Source organism: Desmodus rotundus, chromosome 1 (genome assembly GCF_022682495.2).
Source record: "Desmodus rotundus isolate HL8 chromosome 1, HLdesRot8A.1, whole genome shotgun sequence".
In the NCBI taxonomy this organism is placed as follows: Eukaryota; Metazoa; Chordata; class Mammalia; order Chiroptera; family Phyllostomidae; genus Desmodus; species Desmodus rotundus.
Genome location: NC_071387.1, coordinates 113,184,412 through 113,203,008, shown reverse-complemented (window position 1 = coordinate 113,203,008; position 18,597 = coordinate 113,184,412). Strand labels below are relative to the sequence as shown.

At 48.3% G+C, this 18,597-nt stretch overlaps 1 protein-coding gene across 2 annotated transcripts in view; it reads left to right on the top strand.

Annotated features, from left to right (window-relative positions):
* The first annotated feature begins 211 nt into the window (after positions 1-211).
* TMC7 (transmembrane channel like 7) overlaps positions 212-18,597 on the top strand; it is a 52,849-nt gene continuing 34,463 nt past the window's right edge. The window contains exons 1-3 of one of the 2 annotated variants that reach the window (XM_053929594.2): positions 445-485; positions 12,753-13,593; positions 17,999-18,242. In XM_053929594.2, the coding sequence (XP_053785569.1) occupies positions 13,539-13,593; positions 17,999-18,242 (299 nt within the window). In that variant the 5' untranslated portion in view covers positions 445-485; positions 12,753-13,538. Of the gene's footprint in view, positions 486-12,752; positions 13,594-17,998; positions 18,243-18,597 lie in introns of both variants that reach the window. The other variant, XM_024571495.4, reaches the window with a different exon arrangement.

Sequence of the window (18,597 nt, the reverse complement as noted above, 5' to 3'; positions counted from 1 at the left end):
CTTTTTCCCCTGTTCTGTACCCAAATGGTAACTTATTTGAAACACGTGTTTGTCGTTTGGTTATTTTTAGTATACTTTTTCAAAATTTGAGCGAGCTCATTGGGAGTTCGCCCCTTATCAGGCCGCCGCTCGTCAGGCCGGTGGACGGAGCTGCCCGGGATCTCAGCCCCGAACCCATCCCCGAGCCGGGTCGCGGCGGGGCTTGCATCACACCCCCGCCCGCCGACACCTCCCGGCCGCGCGCCCTGCCCCTGGAGCGCTCCGCGCGCGGCCGGCGCGGGGAGAGCCGTCCCCGCGCCCCCACCCCCGAGCCTCTGTGACGTCCGCGCCGGAACCTGGAATCCCGGCTCCGGGAGCGCAGGGCCGGCGGCGGCCGGAGCGGCTCTCCCGCGGCCTCTCCGGTGCTCTACGCGCAGCCATGAGCGAATCCAGCGCCAGTGCGCTCCCGCCGGGCAGGCCCAGCAGGCAGCCCTTCATCCATCCAGGTAGGGCGGCGGGACGGTGCTCGTAGCGGGCGGAGGGCACAGGGCGGGCGCGCGGTGCCCGGAACGTGCCGAGGGCCCGGCCTCCCCACCTACCAGTCTGGAAAAAGCGGTCTTTCTTACTCCCGCTGTCCCTCCTCTAACCCATCCTCACCCGGCTAAACGGGCGCGTGCCCTACCAAAGGAGCACTAGAATAGGAGTCCGGGCCGTGGTGGCTTTTCCTTCCAGTTGCTGGCGGAGAGATCCCGGGCTAGTCTCTAGCCTTCTCTGTTAAACGAAAAGACTTTGAGATCCCCGCCAGTTCTGACATTCTGGTAGGAGGTGCCAGACCCCAAACATTTCACGGTTTACAGTTATGTAGATAGGCTTGGAACCGAATTCTCCCTCAACTGTTTATTGCTGTGTGATCTACGGTAAGTGGCATGCCTTCCTGAGCCTCATATTCTTAAGTACTAAAATGAGAATGGGATGTTGGGGGGATGCTCGAGAGAAAAACGTGTGAAGTGCCTAGCGCAGTGCCTGGTAGAGAGAAAGCAGGATACATGGTAACCAAGCGAGCATTATCCTCTCTCTCTTGATTTTTCTTTTTTCTTGGGTGAAAGTTGTGTCCTTCTTTGTAAATTTTTACAAAATTATGTACAACCACTACCCAATCAAGACAGAAACATTGCCAGTACCCAAAGCAAGCTTCCTTGTAGCATTTTTATCTTGTCTTTGTTTTTAACAAAACACAAGACCATATTGTGAAGTTTATCTCAGTGTTTTCTCTAATTCATTTTGAGAACCGTGGTTTTGTTACAAGGATTTACAGTAAAACATGAGTGTAGATTTGGGCATTGGGCCCTTGTGATTGGATCGTTCTCAACGTCTGGAAGAAGAAGAGAAGAAATCCAGAAGGGACCCAAACCCTGCGACCCTGCTCAGGAATCAGAACTCGGGCTGGGTTTGATGATGATTCTTTTCTAGCTCATTATTACTACTGCTGGCAGCAGCTCAGTTTTAGCCTTTCAACAGTGGTCATTCAAGGATTTTTTTTTTGTTAGTGTTTTTTGTCTTCCTCTTATTTTAGCTCAGTCCATCACATTTAAGCTGCCAATCATGGCTTCGTATACAAAGGGCATGAGATGCATCTTTTTTGGATGTTTACTGGGTGTTTAAGAGGACTCTAAGCATCTTTTTATAAGTATTATAACTGGTCTTCTAAAGTCTCCCCCACTACTTGGACAGATGATGTTTTTGACCTTGTACCCATCAGCATGCGTGGAAGGCTCAGCAAAGACATGTGCAGAACTTTGTAAACGGTTAGCTGTTATGTGGGCACCATGGGAGTAGAGCTGCAAGTGGGCAGGAGACAAAGGGGTTTGGTTTACAGAACAGGCCATGTGCCTCCTCTAAATGCTAAAACAGATTATACCACTCCCCTTTGTAATGAAAACTTTCCCGTGGCTTCCCACTGCTCTAAGAATAAACTCCAGACTTTTCCATGGGGGCCTACAAGGCCTGGGGATCTGACCCCCACCTTCTTTCCAGGCCCTCGTCACCCTTAACCCATCCTGCTCTAGCTACACCAGCTGTCTTGCCATTCCTTCAACATATCAAGGTTGTTTCTGCCTCCGGGCCTTTGCAGCTGCTATTCTCTTTGCCTGGACTGTGTTTCTCTTTGCTCTTTGTATGGTAGCCTCCTCCTCCTCCTGTCAGATCTCTGTTCAAATGTCACTTCAGAGAGGTGGACCTCTGGAGTCGTCTTGTCTGAAGAAGTACCCCCGTCTCGCTTTCCCTGACCCATCACCTTGCTTATTCCTTCAAAGCACCTATCACCATCTGAAGTCATACAGTTTGATTTGATTGTAGCTGTGTCTCCTAGAATATGAGTACCATGAAAAACAGGGGCTTTGTCTTATTCCTTTAGGACCTAGAACCATGTCTGCTACATAGTAGATACCAAATAGTGATGAATAAACGAAGGGAAGGGAGGCAGCTATACCATAGTGGTTGCAAGTCTAGACTCCGCTTCCCGGGTGCAAGTCCTCGTTTTCCCATTTACTGGATTTGCCTTTCGGCAAGGCACTGGACTGCTCGGTGCCTCAGTTTCCTTCTATATTAAGTAGAGATGGTGATAGTACCTACTTCAGGGGGTTATTATAAGGGTTAAGAGAGGTGATTCGAATTTACTGTTTATATTAGTTATTTATGCTGTGTTACAAATTACCCCCAAACTTAATGGCTCAGAACAGTAATGCTCATTATCTTACGATTTCTGATGGTCAGGACTTTGGGAATGCCCTGTCTAGGTGGTTCTGGCTCACGGTCTCTCATGAGGTGGCAACCATGGAGTCAGCCAGGGATGCAGTCGTCTGAAGGCTTGCCTGTGGCTGGGAGATCCCTTCCAAGATGACTTGCTCACACGGATGGCGAATTGACACTGGCTGTTGGCAGGAGGCCTCAGTTCCTTTCCACATGGACCTCCCAGGGGGCTGCTGAGTGTCATCCTGACATGGTGGCTGGCTTCCCCCAGAGCAGGTGATCTAAGAGGGAGCAAAGCGAAACCTGTGATGTCCTTTAGATCTGGTGTCGAACATCGCACTGTGGTATTTCTGCAATATTGTGTTGGTCACATGGATCAACCCCGTTCATTGTGGAAGGAGCCCAAATGAAGGTATGAATGTCAGGATACTGGGCATAGAGGATGGATCAGTGGGGACCATCCTGCAGACAGGCCGCCATGGGACCATGGAGTGTTAACTGTTGTTATTAGTTAATGCCTCCGCCTCCCCTACTAGATGATAAGCTCCCGGAGGCAGGGGCTGGGCCTGTTGGGCTCACCCTTGGGTCCCCATGCTTAGCACAGTGTTTGGTGCATAGCAAGCCTTCAGGTAAATATTAGTTGAGAGATGCTCTTTGTGGCCTTGCCCCTGTCTTAGCTTCTATATGCCACCCCTCCCCTCTACCTCTGCCTGATGGTCTGCATGTTGCTTCTTGGGCCTGAGAAACTCCTTCTGTTCCCTCTCCTGGGGCTATTACCTTACTTCTTTGTAAGGCATATTGCTCTTGTTTTCTTTCAATCTGGTGTCACTTCCCCCTAGAAGCCTTCCTTGATTACCTCTCTTCCCTCAGGCTGGACTATGTGCCCCTTCTCTGTGCCCACAGAGACTCTGGCCTTGCCCTGTGAAAGTATCCATTGAACTGTATTCTCAAGTCTCTTGAGTTGTTTCGTTTTTAAGGGTAGGGATGGGGTTCAGACACTGACTTAGCCTTGTGGCCTTGAGCAAGTTACTTCCTTTTCTGAGCCTCCTGTTTCCCCATCTGTAATGTGGAGGTTCTGATAGGAGTAGAAGGTGGAAGACCACCTTGACCCGGTGCCCCTGGAGAGGATTGTCACCTGACCATTCATGGCTGCTGCGTCGCTTCTCCTCCAGGCCCCAGCCACCTGCGAGACCCCCTCTCCATTTCCTTTCTCATGTCTTTGCAGTCGCTGTTCCCTCTGCCTGACACACCCTTCACGCTGCTCTTCCTGTGCCAGCTCCTCACACTTCTGATCTCAACCTCAGTGTCACCTCCTCCAAAAGGCAAAACCCCCACTGTATCTCAAGTAGCCCCCAGGAGATATTCTGCCCACCCCTGGGCCCCTCAGCCCCAAGGTGCCTGGTATGTTCTTTTTTTGTGGAATAGAATAACTCTTCTTGGCTTTTCCCTTTGCTAAATGTTTTTGATATTCGGGTCACTAAGTACTTCATACCACGTCATCTTCAACTAGCATGCATGCAGTGACTATTTTTCTAATTGAGGTACAACGCACATGACAGAATCAACCGTTTGAAAGTGTACAACTCGGCAGCGTTTAGTACACTCAGTGTTGTGCAGCCATCAGCTCTATCTGGTCTCAAAATATTTTCATCGCCCCCAAAGGAAACCCTGTGCCCTGTAAACAGTCACTCCCTGTTTCCCCTCCCCAGCCCCTGGCTACCACCAGTCCGCTTCCTGTCCCTATGGATTTACCTGTTCTGGGCATTTCACATAAATGGAATCATACAATGTGTGACCTTTCATGGATGTTTTTTTCCATGTAAAATAAAAACGTTTTTGAGGGTCTTCCACGTGGGAGCATGTTTCCGTGCTGCACTCCTTTTTGTGGCTGAATACTGCCCCGTTGTGCGGGTCTGTCCTGGTTTGCCCCTTCATCCACTGATGCACATTTGGATTGTTTCCACCTTTGGCTCTTAGGCAAAATGCTGATGGGAACATTTATGTACAAGGTTTTTGTTTTAACATCTATTTTCAGTTATTTGGGGCATGTGCCCAGGAGTAGAATTGCTTGATGATATGGTAATTCACTTTTTGAGGAAGGGCCAGACTCAGAGACTCCTGACCCTTCTGTGGGGAGTGACCATGACCATCATGTCATTGCTCAGTGGGGGAACCGAAGTGACTCACCCAAGACGATCTGACCACCGTGATGTGGTGGCAGGGCAGAATTAAAAACTGTGATGGCTAGAGCCACTGACCTCTCCTCTCTCCTCCTCAAGGGGCACCACTCTTAGGAGGGGACCTGGAGGGCCCTGATGTGACTGTATTTGGATGAACCCCGCTTGCTAGAGAGTGAGACTTGGTCTGGGCCTTTGAAGCAGGGGATACCTAGGAGGGTGAAGAGATAAAACTGAACAGCCACGTAGACTCCTCCTGTGAGGGGAGTTGGAACTTTTTTGGTTTGGTTTTGTTTTTTAAAGATAAAGGAAGAGAACCTCTGGTGGTAGTTTTTATGGAGCCGCCTGGCCTAAATGTGAATCCTAACTTGGCCAGTTTTCAGCTGTGTGACCTTGAGCAAAACCTGTTACCTCTCAGCCTCAGTTTTCTTATCTGTCAAGTTGAGATAATCACACCGCAACCAGGGTCACTAAGAGGATACAAGGAGGTAGCAATGTCGAGAATCTAGCACCACACCAGGCAGGTGCTGCGCACTTGAATGATAGCTGTTAGTATTATTATAATTGGCGCTTCTCTAGCCCTAATGTTATAAGATTTGATGACGGCATGTGCTGTGTGCCTATATTTTCTGGAAATATGCTATTAGATATTTACATAGTTAAACAACTATTCTTTGGATTGTTTTAGTCTAACAGAGGTATTAAACTTGAAGTAACCATTCAACCTGCAGTGTTTATTTTTTTTTCCCCCTTATCTGCTAAGCCCTTTCATCCGGGTCATTCATCACCCTTAAAGGGTCCCGGGAGGGAGGGATCATCTGCAGGTCTGGAACAGTGGAGATTGCACAGGCCCATTGTCAGGCTGGTGAGCCAGCCTTCTGGCTTCTTTTTTTCTGCTCTTCCTGGAAGAGTCCGAATTCTGCCCAGCAACCGAAGCCAGATTAGGCCCAGAGGCCCTGGGTGGCTTTTATTATTTTTGTTTCTTTTAGGAAGTGAAGAATTTAGAGGGATAAAAGGGGGAAATGACTTTTTAGTATTGTAACCTTTATGGCAGTCTGGTTGCTATTAAAAGGAGCATTGTTTGTGTGTGGGGCCCACCCAGACTTTCTGTGGGGCTTCCCCTCCACCCACCAGGAAGAGGAGGAGGGGAACTGTCCCTGAGCCTTAGCCACGCGCCAGGTGTGGGATCTGGTGGTGAAAGAGGCAGGTCAGGGACACACTTTCTCGAAGCTTCTAGTCAAGCCAGGGAGACACTAACTGAACAGGAAAAGACAAAAATAGGGCAGTTACAGCTAACCAGAACTGCTGTAAAGGAAATAAACAGGTGATAGGATAGAGAGGGAGAAGGGGGGAACTGCCTAAGTGGGTGGTTGGGAAGGCCTCCCTGAGGAGGGGTCTTCTGAGGATGTAAAGGAGTCAGTGCAGGTGACTATGAAGGGCAGGTGGAAAGAGTGTTCAGAGGGAGGTCCAGGAGGAGCAAAGGGCTGGAAGCGGGAATGACCTTTGGGTATTTGAAGAGGCTCCCAGTTGGGGGTTAGAGGAGGAGATGGAATGAGGTCAACAAGCAGGAAACAGTTCCAGGGATCTGGGAGGCCTGCGTCAGCTGTTTGATTTCAGTTTCAAATGTGTCACTTCCTTGAAGTCCTTACAGCAACTCTATGAAGTAGGTATTATTTGCCCATTTTACCCCTGTGGAAACTGAGGCTCTGAGCAGTTACTGGACAAGCTCCTGAAACAGAAGGACATTATGTTGTGAATCCCGAGACAGTGTGTCCATGTATTCATTTGACAAATGTTCATTTGAGCACCTGTCATGTGTCAGGCCCCATGCTAATCGCCAGGGGGGTCCAAGTAAGTCTTTGCCCTCAGTGTTCAGACCTTAGCTCAGCCTGAGCAAAGTTCGTGTCTTCTCCGAACTTTCCATTTTGCAAAATCAGGGTGGTACTTGGAGTCATTGTGAGAGCCACAGGAGGTAAGTGTGTAAAGAGTTTGGCATAACCATGGCACATGGTAAATACCAGTTGCCATGAATGTCACTTCCAAGAACTTTGGAATCTCTTGTAGAGAGGTCCTGGTCAGGGAAGATGAACACTCCACATAAGGAGTAGCTTGGCCCATAGCAAGAAGATTCCCCAATGCAAATATAAATCTTCATGCACATTAAGTTCATCAGTAAATAATGTCAACCGATGATCATTGGCACCAATTCAGCACCAACAGGAATCTCCAATTTGGGATGCGGTGAAGAAGGAAACTTTTTTTCAGTGCAAAACAGCTTAACTGTGACATAGCACAGCTTGGCTGTGTAAACAATGGCTGTGAGGCAGTCCTAGGACCAGGTGGCCCTGGGACCAGGCCTCTCTCCCGCTAGACAGCTCTGTTCTGCTCCACTCCTTGCTGGTCTGCTTTGTATTGCACTGGTCGGCCCCACTGTGCTTTGGTCTGCCCTGGCCTGTACTGGTCTGCTCCGCTCTACTCTGCTCTCCTCCAGTGAGACATCTTCAGTGTTTTAGCTCATCCAGGGAAACACACACTTCGGTCTTCAGGGGAAGGTTAAAGTGCACTGTCAGAACCAGAGGGAAGCTGGCTTATATGGACAGAAGTCCCTACTCCTGGTCCCTGATTGGTCTGTCCTCTTGCAAACAAGGACTTCAAATCATGGTAGTTTGATCCAAAAGGCACTATCCTAATGGGTTAGAATAGAGCCTCTCTGGTAGGTTGAAGCTGCATACCTCCTATTGGATGGGAAAGCGTCAGTCTTATTGATTGAAATAGAATTCCAGGACCCTTTTATAAGGGCTGGCTCAGAGGGCAGAAACACAGTGCAGGCAAGGTCAGTGCAGATGCAGGCAGTTTAGTGCAGGCTTGTCCCTGAAGTGCAGTTTGCGTGAGAAGTCCCTGTGTAGAAATGGCTGCTAGCCTTTTTTTTTTTTTTAATTTGAGCCCAGTTGGCCACCAGAAGTCCTTCTCAGTAGGTGTCTGCTTTCTCAGGGCTCACAATAACTAAGCTCATCGGACAGTAACTACACGTGTATAGCACAGCGTTCCAGGCACTGCTGTAAGCCACAGGTCTGCAAAGTACAACTCACAGGCCAAATCCAGGCCACCACCTATATTTTTAAATAAAGTTTTATTAGAACACAGTCATGCCCATTTATTTATGGATTATGGTTGCTTTCTGGCTACAACGTCAGAATGGAGTAGTTGGGACAAAGACTGTGTGGTAAGTAGTATTTACTATCTGGCCCTTTACAAAAAAGATTTGATGACCTGTTTTTTTTTTTTTTAATTTTTATTGTTATTCAATTACAGTTGTATGCCTTTTCTCCCCATCCCTCCACCCCACCCCAGCTGAACCCACCTCCCTCCCCCACCTCCACCCTCCCCCTTGGTTTTGTCCATGTGTCCTTTATAGTAGTTCCTGTAATCCCCTCTTCCCACTGTCCCCGCCCCCCCCCACCCCTGCCCTGGCTATTGTTAGATTGTTCTTAACTTCAATGTGATGACCTGTTTTCTAAGCACTTAATATAGCATAACTGTTTAACCATCAGGATGGCTGTGCGAGGTGGGAACTACTCTCCCTATCTAACATGTGGGGAAACTGAGGCACAGAATGGTTAAGCTTGCCAGGTCACACAGGTAGCAAGTGGAAGTAGGATTTGAATCCAGGCAGTGGGCTTTGGAGGCTATGCTCTCAACCCTCCTGTGATATTATCTCCTCAGACAGAATCGCAGTAACTGCTCCACTGACGGCCCACTGGATATTCCACTGGCTTGAAAACCAGGAGACCTGGGTCCTGGGCACGGCTCTGATTACCCAGTTAGTCACTGCTGCTGTAGGCCGTTTGCTCATCTGTATAATATAGCCTTGGATGAAGCCAGGCCCCAGGCCCCACCCAGGTGCCAGGTGCCAGGTGCCATGACTCATGCAGGTCCTCCCAGCCCTGAAGTTCTGAAGTCTGTCAGATAGAGAAGGCTCCCACAGCTCCTGGCTCCTCCTCTCTCAGACTAGGCGCTGGGCTCTTGTGAATGAGGCCTCTCTACATTGTTTAACACACATGTGGCCGTGGAGATACAAATTTAATAAAGCCTGATAAAATTAAAATTCCTTTTCTCAGTCTCACCAGTCACACTTCAATTGCTCAGTAGCCACATGTGGCTAGTAGTTACCACACTGGACAGTGCACATACTGAACGCTTGCAGAAGGACAGTGCAGCCTGACACACGATGCCCTGGCTTGGGATATAGCTATACCGAACCAAGCGACTCAGGGACTGAAATAGCCACAGGGTTGGCCAGAGAGATCCTGTTAAATCTGAATTAGATCATGTCATTCCTCTGCTTAAAACCCCTCAAGGTTTCCACTTACCCCAGTAAAAGCCATGACCTCACCTTGGCCCATAGGCCCTGGTGGCCTTGACCTCCTGTCCCAATACTCCCCTCCCTGCCAACTCGTCTCCAGCCACAGTGGCCCCCTTCCTGTTCCTTAAGCTGGCTGGGCATGTTTCGGTCTCAGGGCCTTTGCACCTGTTCTTCTCCCAGCTAGCTAGGTGGTTCTTTCTCTCCCTTCAAGCTTTGCTCAAACTCACTCCGGCCTTATTTTTCCCCAGATACTTATAACTACCTGAAATATATTGTTCTTGCTTGTTTACTGTCTGCCTCCTCTAGCTAGAATACAAGTCCCATAAAAGACCGGGGAACTTGTGAGTCATATTCAGGGCTGTGTGCCAATCCCAGGACAGTGCTTGGCACACAGCAGTTGCTTTCGAGTATGAATGGATGGATGGGTGGGTGGCCTTTCCAGGGGAAGGGCAGTGATAAGTCTGGCTGCAGAGGTTTGTGAGCTCTTGGTGGAGATGTCGGCGACTCCAACTAGATCTCCTGCACTGTGAACCCCTGGTAAAGGCCCTTTGGTCGCTCTGCACACAGATCACTCAGGTACCTCACCTCTGGTTAGCATCCAAAATAAAAACCATGTCAAGCCATAGAATATGAGTAAAAAGACGACCAAAAAGTTCTGAAATTGATGTCCGCATTCCCTTAGTAGTAATGTGAAACTGGATATGCACGTGCTATTGATTATTTCTTGAGCAATAATAGCACAATATGGTTTGTGTAAAGTACCTGAAATAGGAAGAATGTAATATACAGTCGACATCTCATTTTTTGCCAACATTTTACCCTCCTTTAAAAATTTTAATTGTGGCGGGAGAACCAAGATGGCGGAGTAGGTAGACACACTGCGCCTCCTCGCACAACCGGAACTGACGGAGAATCGAACAGCAAGGGGGACCAACACCAAGGAAATAGAAAATAAACATTCATCCAGATTGGTAGGAGGGGCGGAGACGGGCACCGGGGTGGAGAGGACTCGCGTGGCTGTGGCGGGACTGAGACTGGCAGAGTGTGGGACAAATGGCGCAGGCAGTCCGAGCACTAGCAGACCCTGCGGCCCCACATTTGCACAGATAAACCCAGAGGGCTGGACTCAGAGTGGCGGAGAACGGGGCAGGCGGAGCAGCGGGTAGCACCCTGCGGCACCACATTCGCCCACAGATAAACCGGACGAATGGCGGGGAGTAAAGCGTACCGCGCAACCCAGGGCTCCAGCACAGGGGAAATAAAGCCTCAAACCTCTGATTGAAAACTCCCGTGGGGGTTGGGGCAGCAGCAGGAGAGACTCCCAGCCTCACAGGAGAGGTTGTTGGAGAGACCCATAGGGGCCTAGAGTGTGCACGGGCCCTCTTACTCGGGAACCAGCACCAGAGTGGCCCAGTTTGATTGTGGGTAGCTGAGTGAAAGATTGAAATCCTGAGGAGAGTGAGGCGGGCGCCATTGCTCCCACTTGGCCCCTCCCCCACATACAGCATCACAGCGTAGTGACCAGCGCAACCCCGCCCCGGTGAACACCTAAGGCTCCGCCCCTTAAAGTAACAGACACGCCAAGACAAAAAAAAAAAAAAAAAAAAAAAAAAGGCTCAAATGACAGAACACTTCAAAGCTCCAGAAAAAATACAACTAAGCGAGGAAGAGATAGCCAACCTATCGGATGCACAGTTCAAAGCACTGGTTATCAATATGCTCACAGACTTGGTTGAATCTATTCGAAAAACAGATGAAAAAATGAAGCCTATGCTAAGAGAAACAAAGGAAAATGTACAGGGAACCAATAGTGATGAGAAGGAAACTGGGACTCAAATCAATGGTATGGACCAGAAGGAAGAAACAAACATCCAACCAGAAAAGAATGAAGAAACAAGAACTTGGAAAAATGAGGAGAGGCTTAGGAACCTCCAGGACGCCTTGAACCGTTCCAACATCCGAATTATAGGGGTGCCAGAAGGAGAAGAGGAAGAACAAAAAATTGAAAACTTATTTGAACAAATAATGAAGGAGAACTTCCCCAGTCTGGCAAAGGAAACAGACTTCCAGGAAGTCCAGGAAGCTCAGAGAGTCCCAAAGAAGCTGGACCCAAGGAGGAACACGCCAAGGCACATCATAATTACATTACCCAAGATTAAACGCAAGGACCTACATCCAAGATTACTGTATCCAGCAAAGCTATCACTTAGAATGGAAGGGAAGATAAAGTGCTTCTCAGATAAGGTCAAGTTAAAGAAGTTCATCATCACCAAGCCCTTATCATATGAAATGTTAAACGGAGTTACCTAAGAAAAAGAAGATCAAAAATAGGAACAGTAAAAATGACAGCAGTTATTAACGGCCACACATAAAACAAAAACGAGAGCAAACTAGGCAAACAACTAGAACATGAGGGTTGTCATTAAGGGAGTGGGAGGGGGAGGGGGGAAGGTATAGAGAATAAGTAGCATAGATGATAGGTGGAAAATAGACAGGGGGAGGGTAAAAATAGTGTAGGAAATGTAGAAGCCAAAGAACTTATAAGTATGACCCATGGACATGAACTATAGGGGGGGAATGTGGGAGGGAGGGGGGTGGGCAGGATGGAGTGGAGTGGGGAGGGAAATGGGACAACTGTAATAGCATAATCAATAGATATATTAAAAAATAAAAAAAAATTTAATTGTGAAAAAATGTATCATCCATGTAGAAAAGAATAATGTTAAATGCTTAAATTCCTTAAATCTTTTTCTCATTTTTTGGTGCCCCTGCTCGTGCTCATGTGCTAAGCCCATACTGTGGTCTGTCTGGTGGGTGATCCTATGTTGCCGGTATCCCCAGCACCAAATTCATTCATTCATGATTCATTCATTCATGGTAAAGAAGAGAGAGGGGTCCCTGCCCTTGTGGAGGTTACAGAACCCTGGGGGAGGAAGGGGGTCAGAGACTACACACAAGCAAACAATTAGGGAGGGGGATGGCAAAATGACGGGGGTGTGGGCAAAGGGGTGGGCATTTAGCAGATACATGCTGGTTGAAGGAGCTAGTGACAACTCATCAAGGCAGGAAGCAAGTCTGCAAACCTTCATCCTCCCCAGAGTCCCAGTGCCTAGCCCAGAGTCCCCTGCAGAGAGGGACTTCATGCAACTGAGCTAATTCCCACAGTAGCTGGTGAGAAGCCAGGACTGGATGACCCGGAAGGTCCGATCTTATCCGGAGTTCCCATGATTCTGCAAGTGGGAAGAAAAACCCAGAAGTGAAGTCAGCACCAAATATGGTTGGGCTCAGGTCTTGGCAAACACTTGAGGGAGGCTTGCGGTGGTTTTGGTACCATTGGGATTACAGTTGGCCAGTGCCCACATCCTGGGAGTCTTCGTGCCTGTTGGTAGGATTTGGTGCTGCCAAGAAAGTTGGTACCTAAAGGTGTTCTCCAGATGCTCCTGCATCTGCCCAATCATTCATTCCTTCATTCCTTCATTCTTCAGATGGAGGCCCTTCCCCGAGCAAGACTGCTCTAAGCTTCAGAGAGACTCTGTGCTTAACCTGGAAGAATACAGGACACCAGGAAAAGTACTCATGCCTGCCCCAGTCCCTGCCTCTCCAGTAATTACCCAGTCACCTGCCCACCTAAATGATACTCTAATTGCTGAAATCTGGCTCTAATGGCAGACAGATTCTAGGTATCCCTAGAGGGAGGTGCCTCAATATTTGAACTGTGTTCCTGTCCGCTGTGCAAATGGTCAACAAACAGCCCACACACTGAGCCTGGGACTTCAGTGGCCATGCTGATGACCCTTTCAGCTGGACCAGCTCAGGAGAACACCTGACAATAGCTATAACGAAACATTCTTATCATCTCTGGAGATGAGAAACTGAGGCTTGGAGAGGCGATGTGACCTGCTTCTGTAAAAAGTGGAGGAACCAGGTATCTGCTGGACATCAAAGCCTTGGGCAAACTGCCGTCTCTCTGGGCCTCAGCCTCCCTGCTGCAAAGCCAGGGCACCTGGCTGCCTGCCTCTGCAGATTGGCATGAGCAACCAGATGCTGTCATGCTTTGAAGACTGTGTGGTCCTATGTGAAAACGAGAGGAGGTGGATCATAGTTATAAAAATAATGACGCCTGTGTTCAAACATATGGTTGTGATTTTTTTTTGATTTGAAGATATAGAACTTCCCAAAATATCTGAAAGGAAAAGTCATTCCTCTTCAATGATGGCCATTTTGAAAATACAGTTTTCCAGCGGGGACTGTTGTTATAAAACGTGAAGAGGATGTATCTCTCCTGTGGAATGTATGCAAGAACAATCAAATCAGTACTTTTAATTGGTATGACATTTTAGCGTTTCTGAAACGTTTTCAAATCCATGCCCCATTGAATTAATTGTTTCGTGGTGAAGACCACACCTTTGGCACCTGACAAACCTGTGCTAGGGTCCTAGATCCAAAACTTCATAGCTGTGTGAGTGGGAAAGGCATTTAACCTCTCCGAGCGTCAGTTTCTTCATCTGCAAAATGGGATGATTCTGTTCAAAGGGTAGTTCAGAGTATTAAGTGTGGTGATACATATTGAGTACCTCGAATGGCCTATTACATGTAAGTGCACGATAAATCCTAGCCAGTGACTCTGTCCTCAGGATCATGCTGATGAGGTCCAAGGTGTCGCATCCCCAGTTCCAGAGATGAGAAACATACGACTCAGAGACAGTCATTGTCTTGCCTGGCGTGGCCTGGCTAGTGGGTGACAGGCCAGCCCAGGCTCCAGCTCCTTCCCTGACCCCACAGCTCTTGAATATTCAATAGGTCAGTGCTGCTCCATTTTAAAGACCTTTGTTTGTGGCTAATAACAGCTCTTTGTTGCTGTGCAGAGGGAGGAGCGGCCTCCAGCCTGGACTTGGACTCTCTAGCCTCCAGGTCCCTGCCCGCCACTCCCCTGGTTTGCTTTAGGGAGCCACCATTACTAATGAGAAGTGTGTCATATCCTCAGGGCGTGCTGGGGCAGGGCAATGGAAGGTTGAGGAAGACTGGCAGGCTTGCACTTGGCTACTGGCCAGGCTCCAGAAGCATGGCTGTGTGTCATCTGCAGCAGACAGCTGTTCCGTTGTGTCTACACAAGCCCATCAGAGAGGGGAAGAGGGGAATACTGTGCACCCTCAGACTCCAGCTCAGAGTGAGGCCTTGGCTGGTCCCCTCCTCCCCAGCACTCCCTCTGTCCTGCTCAGGAGCCCCTTCTTGTCCTATTAGCTATATGTACATTTATGGACTGAGCATTTCTGTCTGTGAGGGGGGACCCCACAAAAATGGAATTATCTTCTGGAGGGGGGGGCCCCTTGTAGTACAGGCTTCTCCACACTAGGTGAGTGTTCTAGGAACCCATGTGTAATGGTGCTCCAGCTGGCGTTGTTGTGAGAGGCTGCGTTCAGCTTCAGTGAATTTTTTTGAACACTCTTTCAGCGTGTTTGCCCATTGCATGATGGGTGATTTACGAGCACTCCTGCCCACACTGTGCTGTGTGTTTAGCAGTTTTTGACCAAAGTGGCATGATCCCTGTGCCCCACCCTCCCTATCCACCCGATCTCACCCCCTCACACTGGGCAACTTTTTTTTTTTGTTTCCCTGAATGAAAAAAGTCCTCAACGGGGAAACATTTTGCCGATGTGGAAGAAGTGAAACAAACAAACAAACAAAATGGCAGAAGCAATAAAAGGTGTCAAAACTGATAAGTTCCAAAACTGTTTTGAGCAGTGGAAAAAATGTCTTGATAGGTGTATTGCATCAAATGGAGAGTGCTTTGAAGATGACTGAAGTTTAAACATATAAGAATAAATACACAATTTTTTATAAATAGATTCTGTTTTGGGGGTTTCCCCCTAAAATATGATCACATTTAATGCTCTAAGTGGGACCCCATGGTGGGTCCTTTTCTTAGCCTTGAATCCTCCAGAGCGACCCTTTAAAACATAGTCAGATAATGACATGCTTCTGCCCAGAGTCCTCACTGACTTCCCATCAGCCACACCCAAGAGCGGCAGCACTGCCCACATGTCTGACTCGGTCTGGCCCCACCACCTCTCCAACCTCCCCTTTTCTATTCTCCCTGGCCCAGCTAACTATTGTTGCTTAACAAACCACTCCAAACGTGTTGTTTTATTGTTTCTGCTGATTCTGTGCATCAGGAAATCAGCAGAGCATGGAGGAGACAGTTTGCTCTGCTGCGTGTCACGTCTGCTGGAGCTGGAGTGTCCAGACAGGCTCTTCACACCCATGGTGGGGCCTGGCAAGGATGACCTGAAGATCGAGGGACTTGCAGTAATGGCCTGCCGGGGTCATAAGCCTGAGACTGTGGTTCTCCTCTTTGGAGGTCCGGGCCTCTTCCTCTCCATGTGGAAGCCTGACTTCTTACCTGGCGGCCCTAGCCTCACAAGAGTGCAGAATTGGAACCTTCAAGCTCTTGTAAGGCTTGGGTCTTCAACTGCTAGAGTGTTACTTCTGTCGTGTCCTTTTATTAAAGTAAGTCACAGATCTATCCCGATTTGAGAGGAGAGGGCAGTGAAGGGCTGGTGTGGCTCATCAGGGGCCACCAGTGAAACAGACTTTCGTTCATTTACTTTTCTCCAGCCACACAGGCCTCCATGCTCCTCTTCAAACATGCCATGCACATCCCTTCCCCAGGGCCTTTGCACTTGCTGTTTTCCTCTTCCCGGGTGCTCTTCCCCAAATGTCCACAGAGATCAATCCCTCCCTCCACTCAGCTTTAGCCTAAATACCACCTTAATAGAGAGAACATACCTAACCCCAGCTTATCAAAAACAGTGTGCCTTGCCCATCACCTCTGCCCCCTTACCCCACTCTGGGGTTTTTTTTTTCACTTGTCACCTCCTGGCATAATATTTATTGCCTATTTATTGTCTGATTTCCCCTGCCCTCACCTAAGAATGTAAGTGCCATGTGAGTAGGGCATTTGCTTTGTTCTCTGTGGTAGGCCTAGCTCCAGATCTGACATGTGTAGATGTGTTTGTTGGATAAATATTAGAGTTGAGGAAACTGAAGCTCAGAGAGGTTAAATAACTTTCCCAAAGACACACAGCTATAATTGACAGAGCCAGGATTCAAACCCAAGCAATTTAGCATCTAACATTGAATCATAGAAGCTTTGTTGCCTAGAAGGTTAATTGCTTAGTTAATTGCCTCCTATTTTCTCTCCTTGTGTCCAATTTGTCTCCACTCAGAGTGGTCTTCCCACAACTAAAATTGGATCAGGCACAAAACCCGTCTTGAAGGTGCTGTCCCTCCCTTTCAACAGAGAGACTTCCCTTAGCCCACAGCACAAGGCACAGCAAGGCTTGGCCTCCAGCTGTGGCCTGATGTAGTAGCGCAAATAGAGATTTTTGAGCCAGGCAGCCCTGGTTCTGTTTCCAGCACCCCTGCTCACAGACTCTCTAAACACAGGCAGATTAGGAATGCCATCCATTCATCCATTCATCCATCCACCCAATAGGTATTTCTGAACTCCTGCTCTGAGCCAAGGATTGTGGTAGCTCCTGTGTCACTGAGGTAGACAGATGTATGCTCACACCGTCACCCAGATAATTATGTGTTTACAGATGAGATAGGTACTGGGAAGGACTCGTGGTGTGGGAAAATGTGTAACGACACGACTGTAGTAGTGTGGTGAGGTAGGGACAATTTACTGAGGAGGTGACATTTGAGTAGGGGCTAAGAGGGTAAAGATGTGGGCAAGTTCGTTCCAGGCAGAGAGAACAGCACATGCAAAGGCTCTGAGGAGGTGGGAACACATTTTAGTATTGGAAAGACCCTAAAAACTGTGTGCAGGGCAGAGAACCTGAGGAGCTGGAGAGGCAGGCAGGAGCCAGATCATGCAAGACTTCGAGGGTCTGGGCAGGGGCTGAGGAACCCGTCAACTTTATTTTCTCATCTGTAAAATGGGGATAATAACAGACCCTCATTATTGATAATAATAATTTCCCAATGTCTATGGTTAGCTGGCATCAGCTGGCTGAGGCTGGTCTGGGGTGGTCTCAACGAGGCCATCATCCATGTTCCACGTGGTCTCATCCTCTAGCAGGTCAGCTCAGCTTGTTCACCTGGCAGCAGCCGGGGTGCACGGAGAGCAGCAGAAACCCACAAGCTTGGAACTGGCATAGCATCATTCCCACTGTACTCTGTGGGTCCAAGCAGGTCCCAGGGCCAGTCCAGATCCCACCGAGTGAAGCTCTCACCACAGTGCCTGGTGCCTAGGAATTGTTCCATAAATGTTATCACTTATTACTGTGTGTAGCACTTTATGCTTTTCGATGTTTTATTCCACACATCATTTTACCCTACACTGTGTGAGCACAGCTGGGGCAAACATTACTAGCCCCATCTGACAAACGAAGAACAGAGTTTAGATAGCTCCCTAAGGTTACACATGCAGCTAGTGGCCGCAGCTGAACGCTAGCACTCAGATGTCATATAACTTAAAGCATACTTGCAAACACATCTGTTGAAAGGGAGCCCATTTGCAGATGATTTCATTCTCCTGAGCACCATCCTGGTAAATAAAGTAATTGAGATACAAATAGTTTTGTCAGTGGCCCAGACTAGGGGCTGTCTGCAAGGTTTAGTTGTGATCTCCAAGGTCCAAGTCTCCTATACTACTTTTGTTTGTTGGTTCCCCCCAAAAGTTGTTGCCTCACTGGGGTGAATGATGTTTTTCTTCTTTCCTACCCAGAGAGCCTCTCTTTGGACTCCAGTTGCTTTTCTTCCCCACCTGTGAATTTCCTCCAAGAATTGCCAAGCTACCGGTCCATTGCACGCAAGAGGACAAACATCCTTTCTCGAGACAAGCAAAGTGGCACGTTGCTGAAGCCGACAGACTCTTATACCTGCCAGCTGGAGGAAGGAATCACTGAAAACCTCGATAGCCAATCCATTCGAAAGTATGCCCTGAACATCTCTGAGAAGCGGAGACTAAGGTTTGTTCAAGCCATCTGGAAAGCACCTGATGTAGGTTTCGGGGGTGCATTTTATGCATGCAATGCATTTTCTGAAGAGCTCACATAATCAAAACTTTATTACCCAGGGTTAGTAAGCTGCTCTGACAAAGATACCCAAACATGTAAAAGCTCAATTATTGGAAGTTTATTTCTTGCTCACATAAAAGTCCTGGGTCAGGTCAATAGGTGACTTTGCAGTCATTTAGGAACCAGGTTCTTTCCATCTTAGGGCTCTGCGACCCTCCCAAAGCTTTGCTGTTGTCTGCATCTAGCCAATGGAAAGAGAACACATATGGATATGAATGCACCAGTTAGCTGTGCTGTATAACAAGCC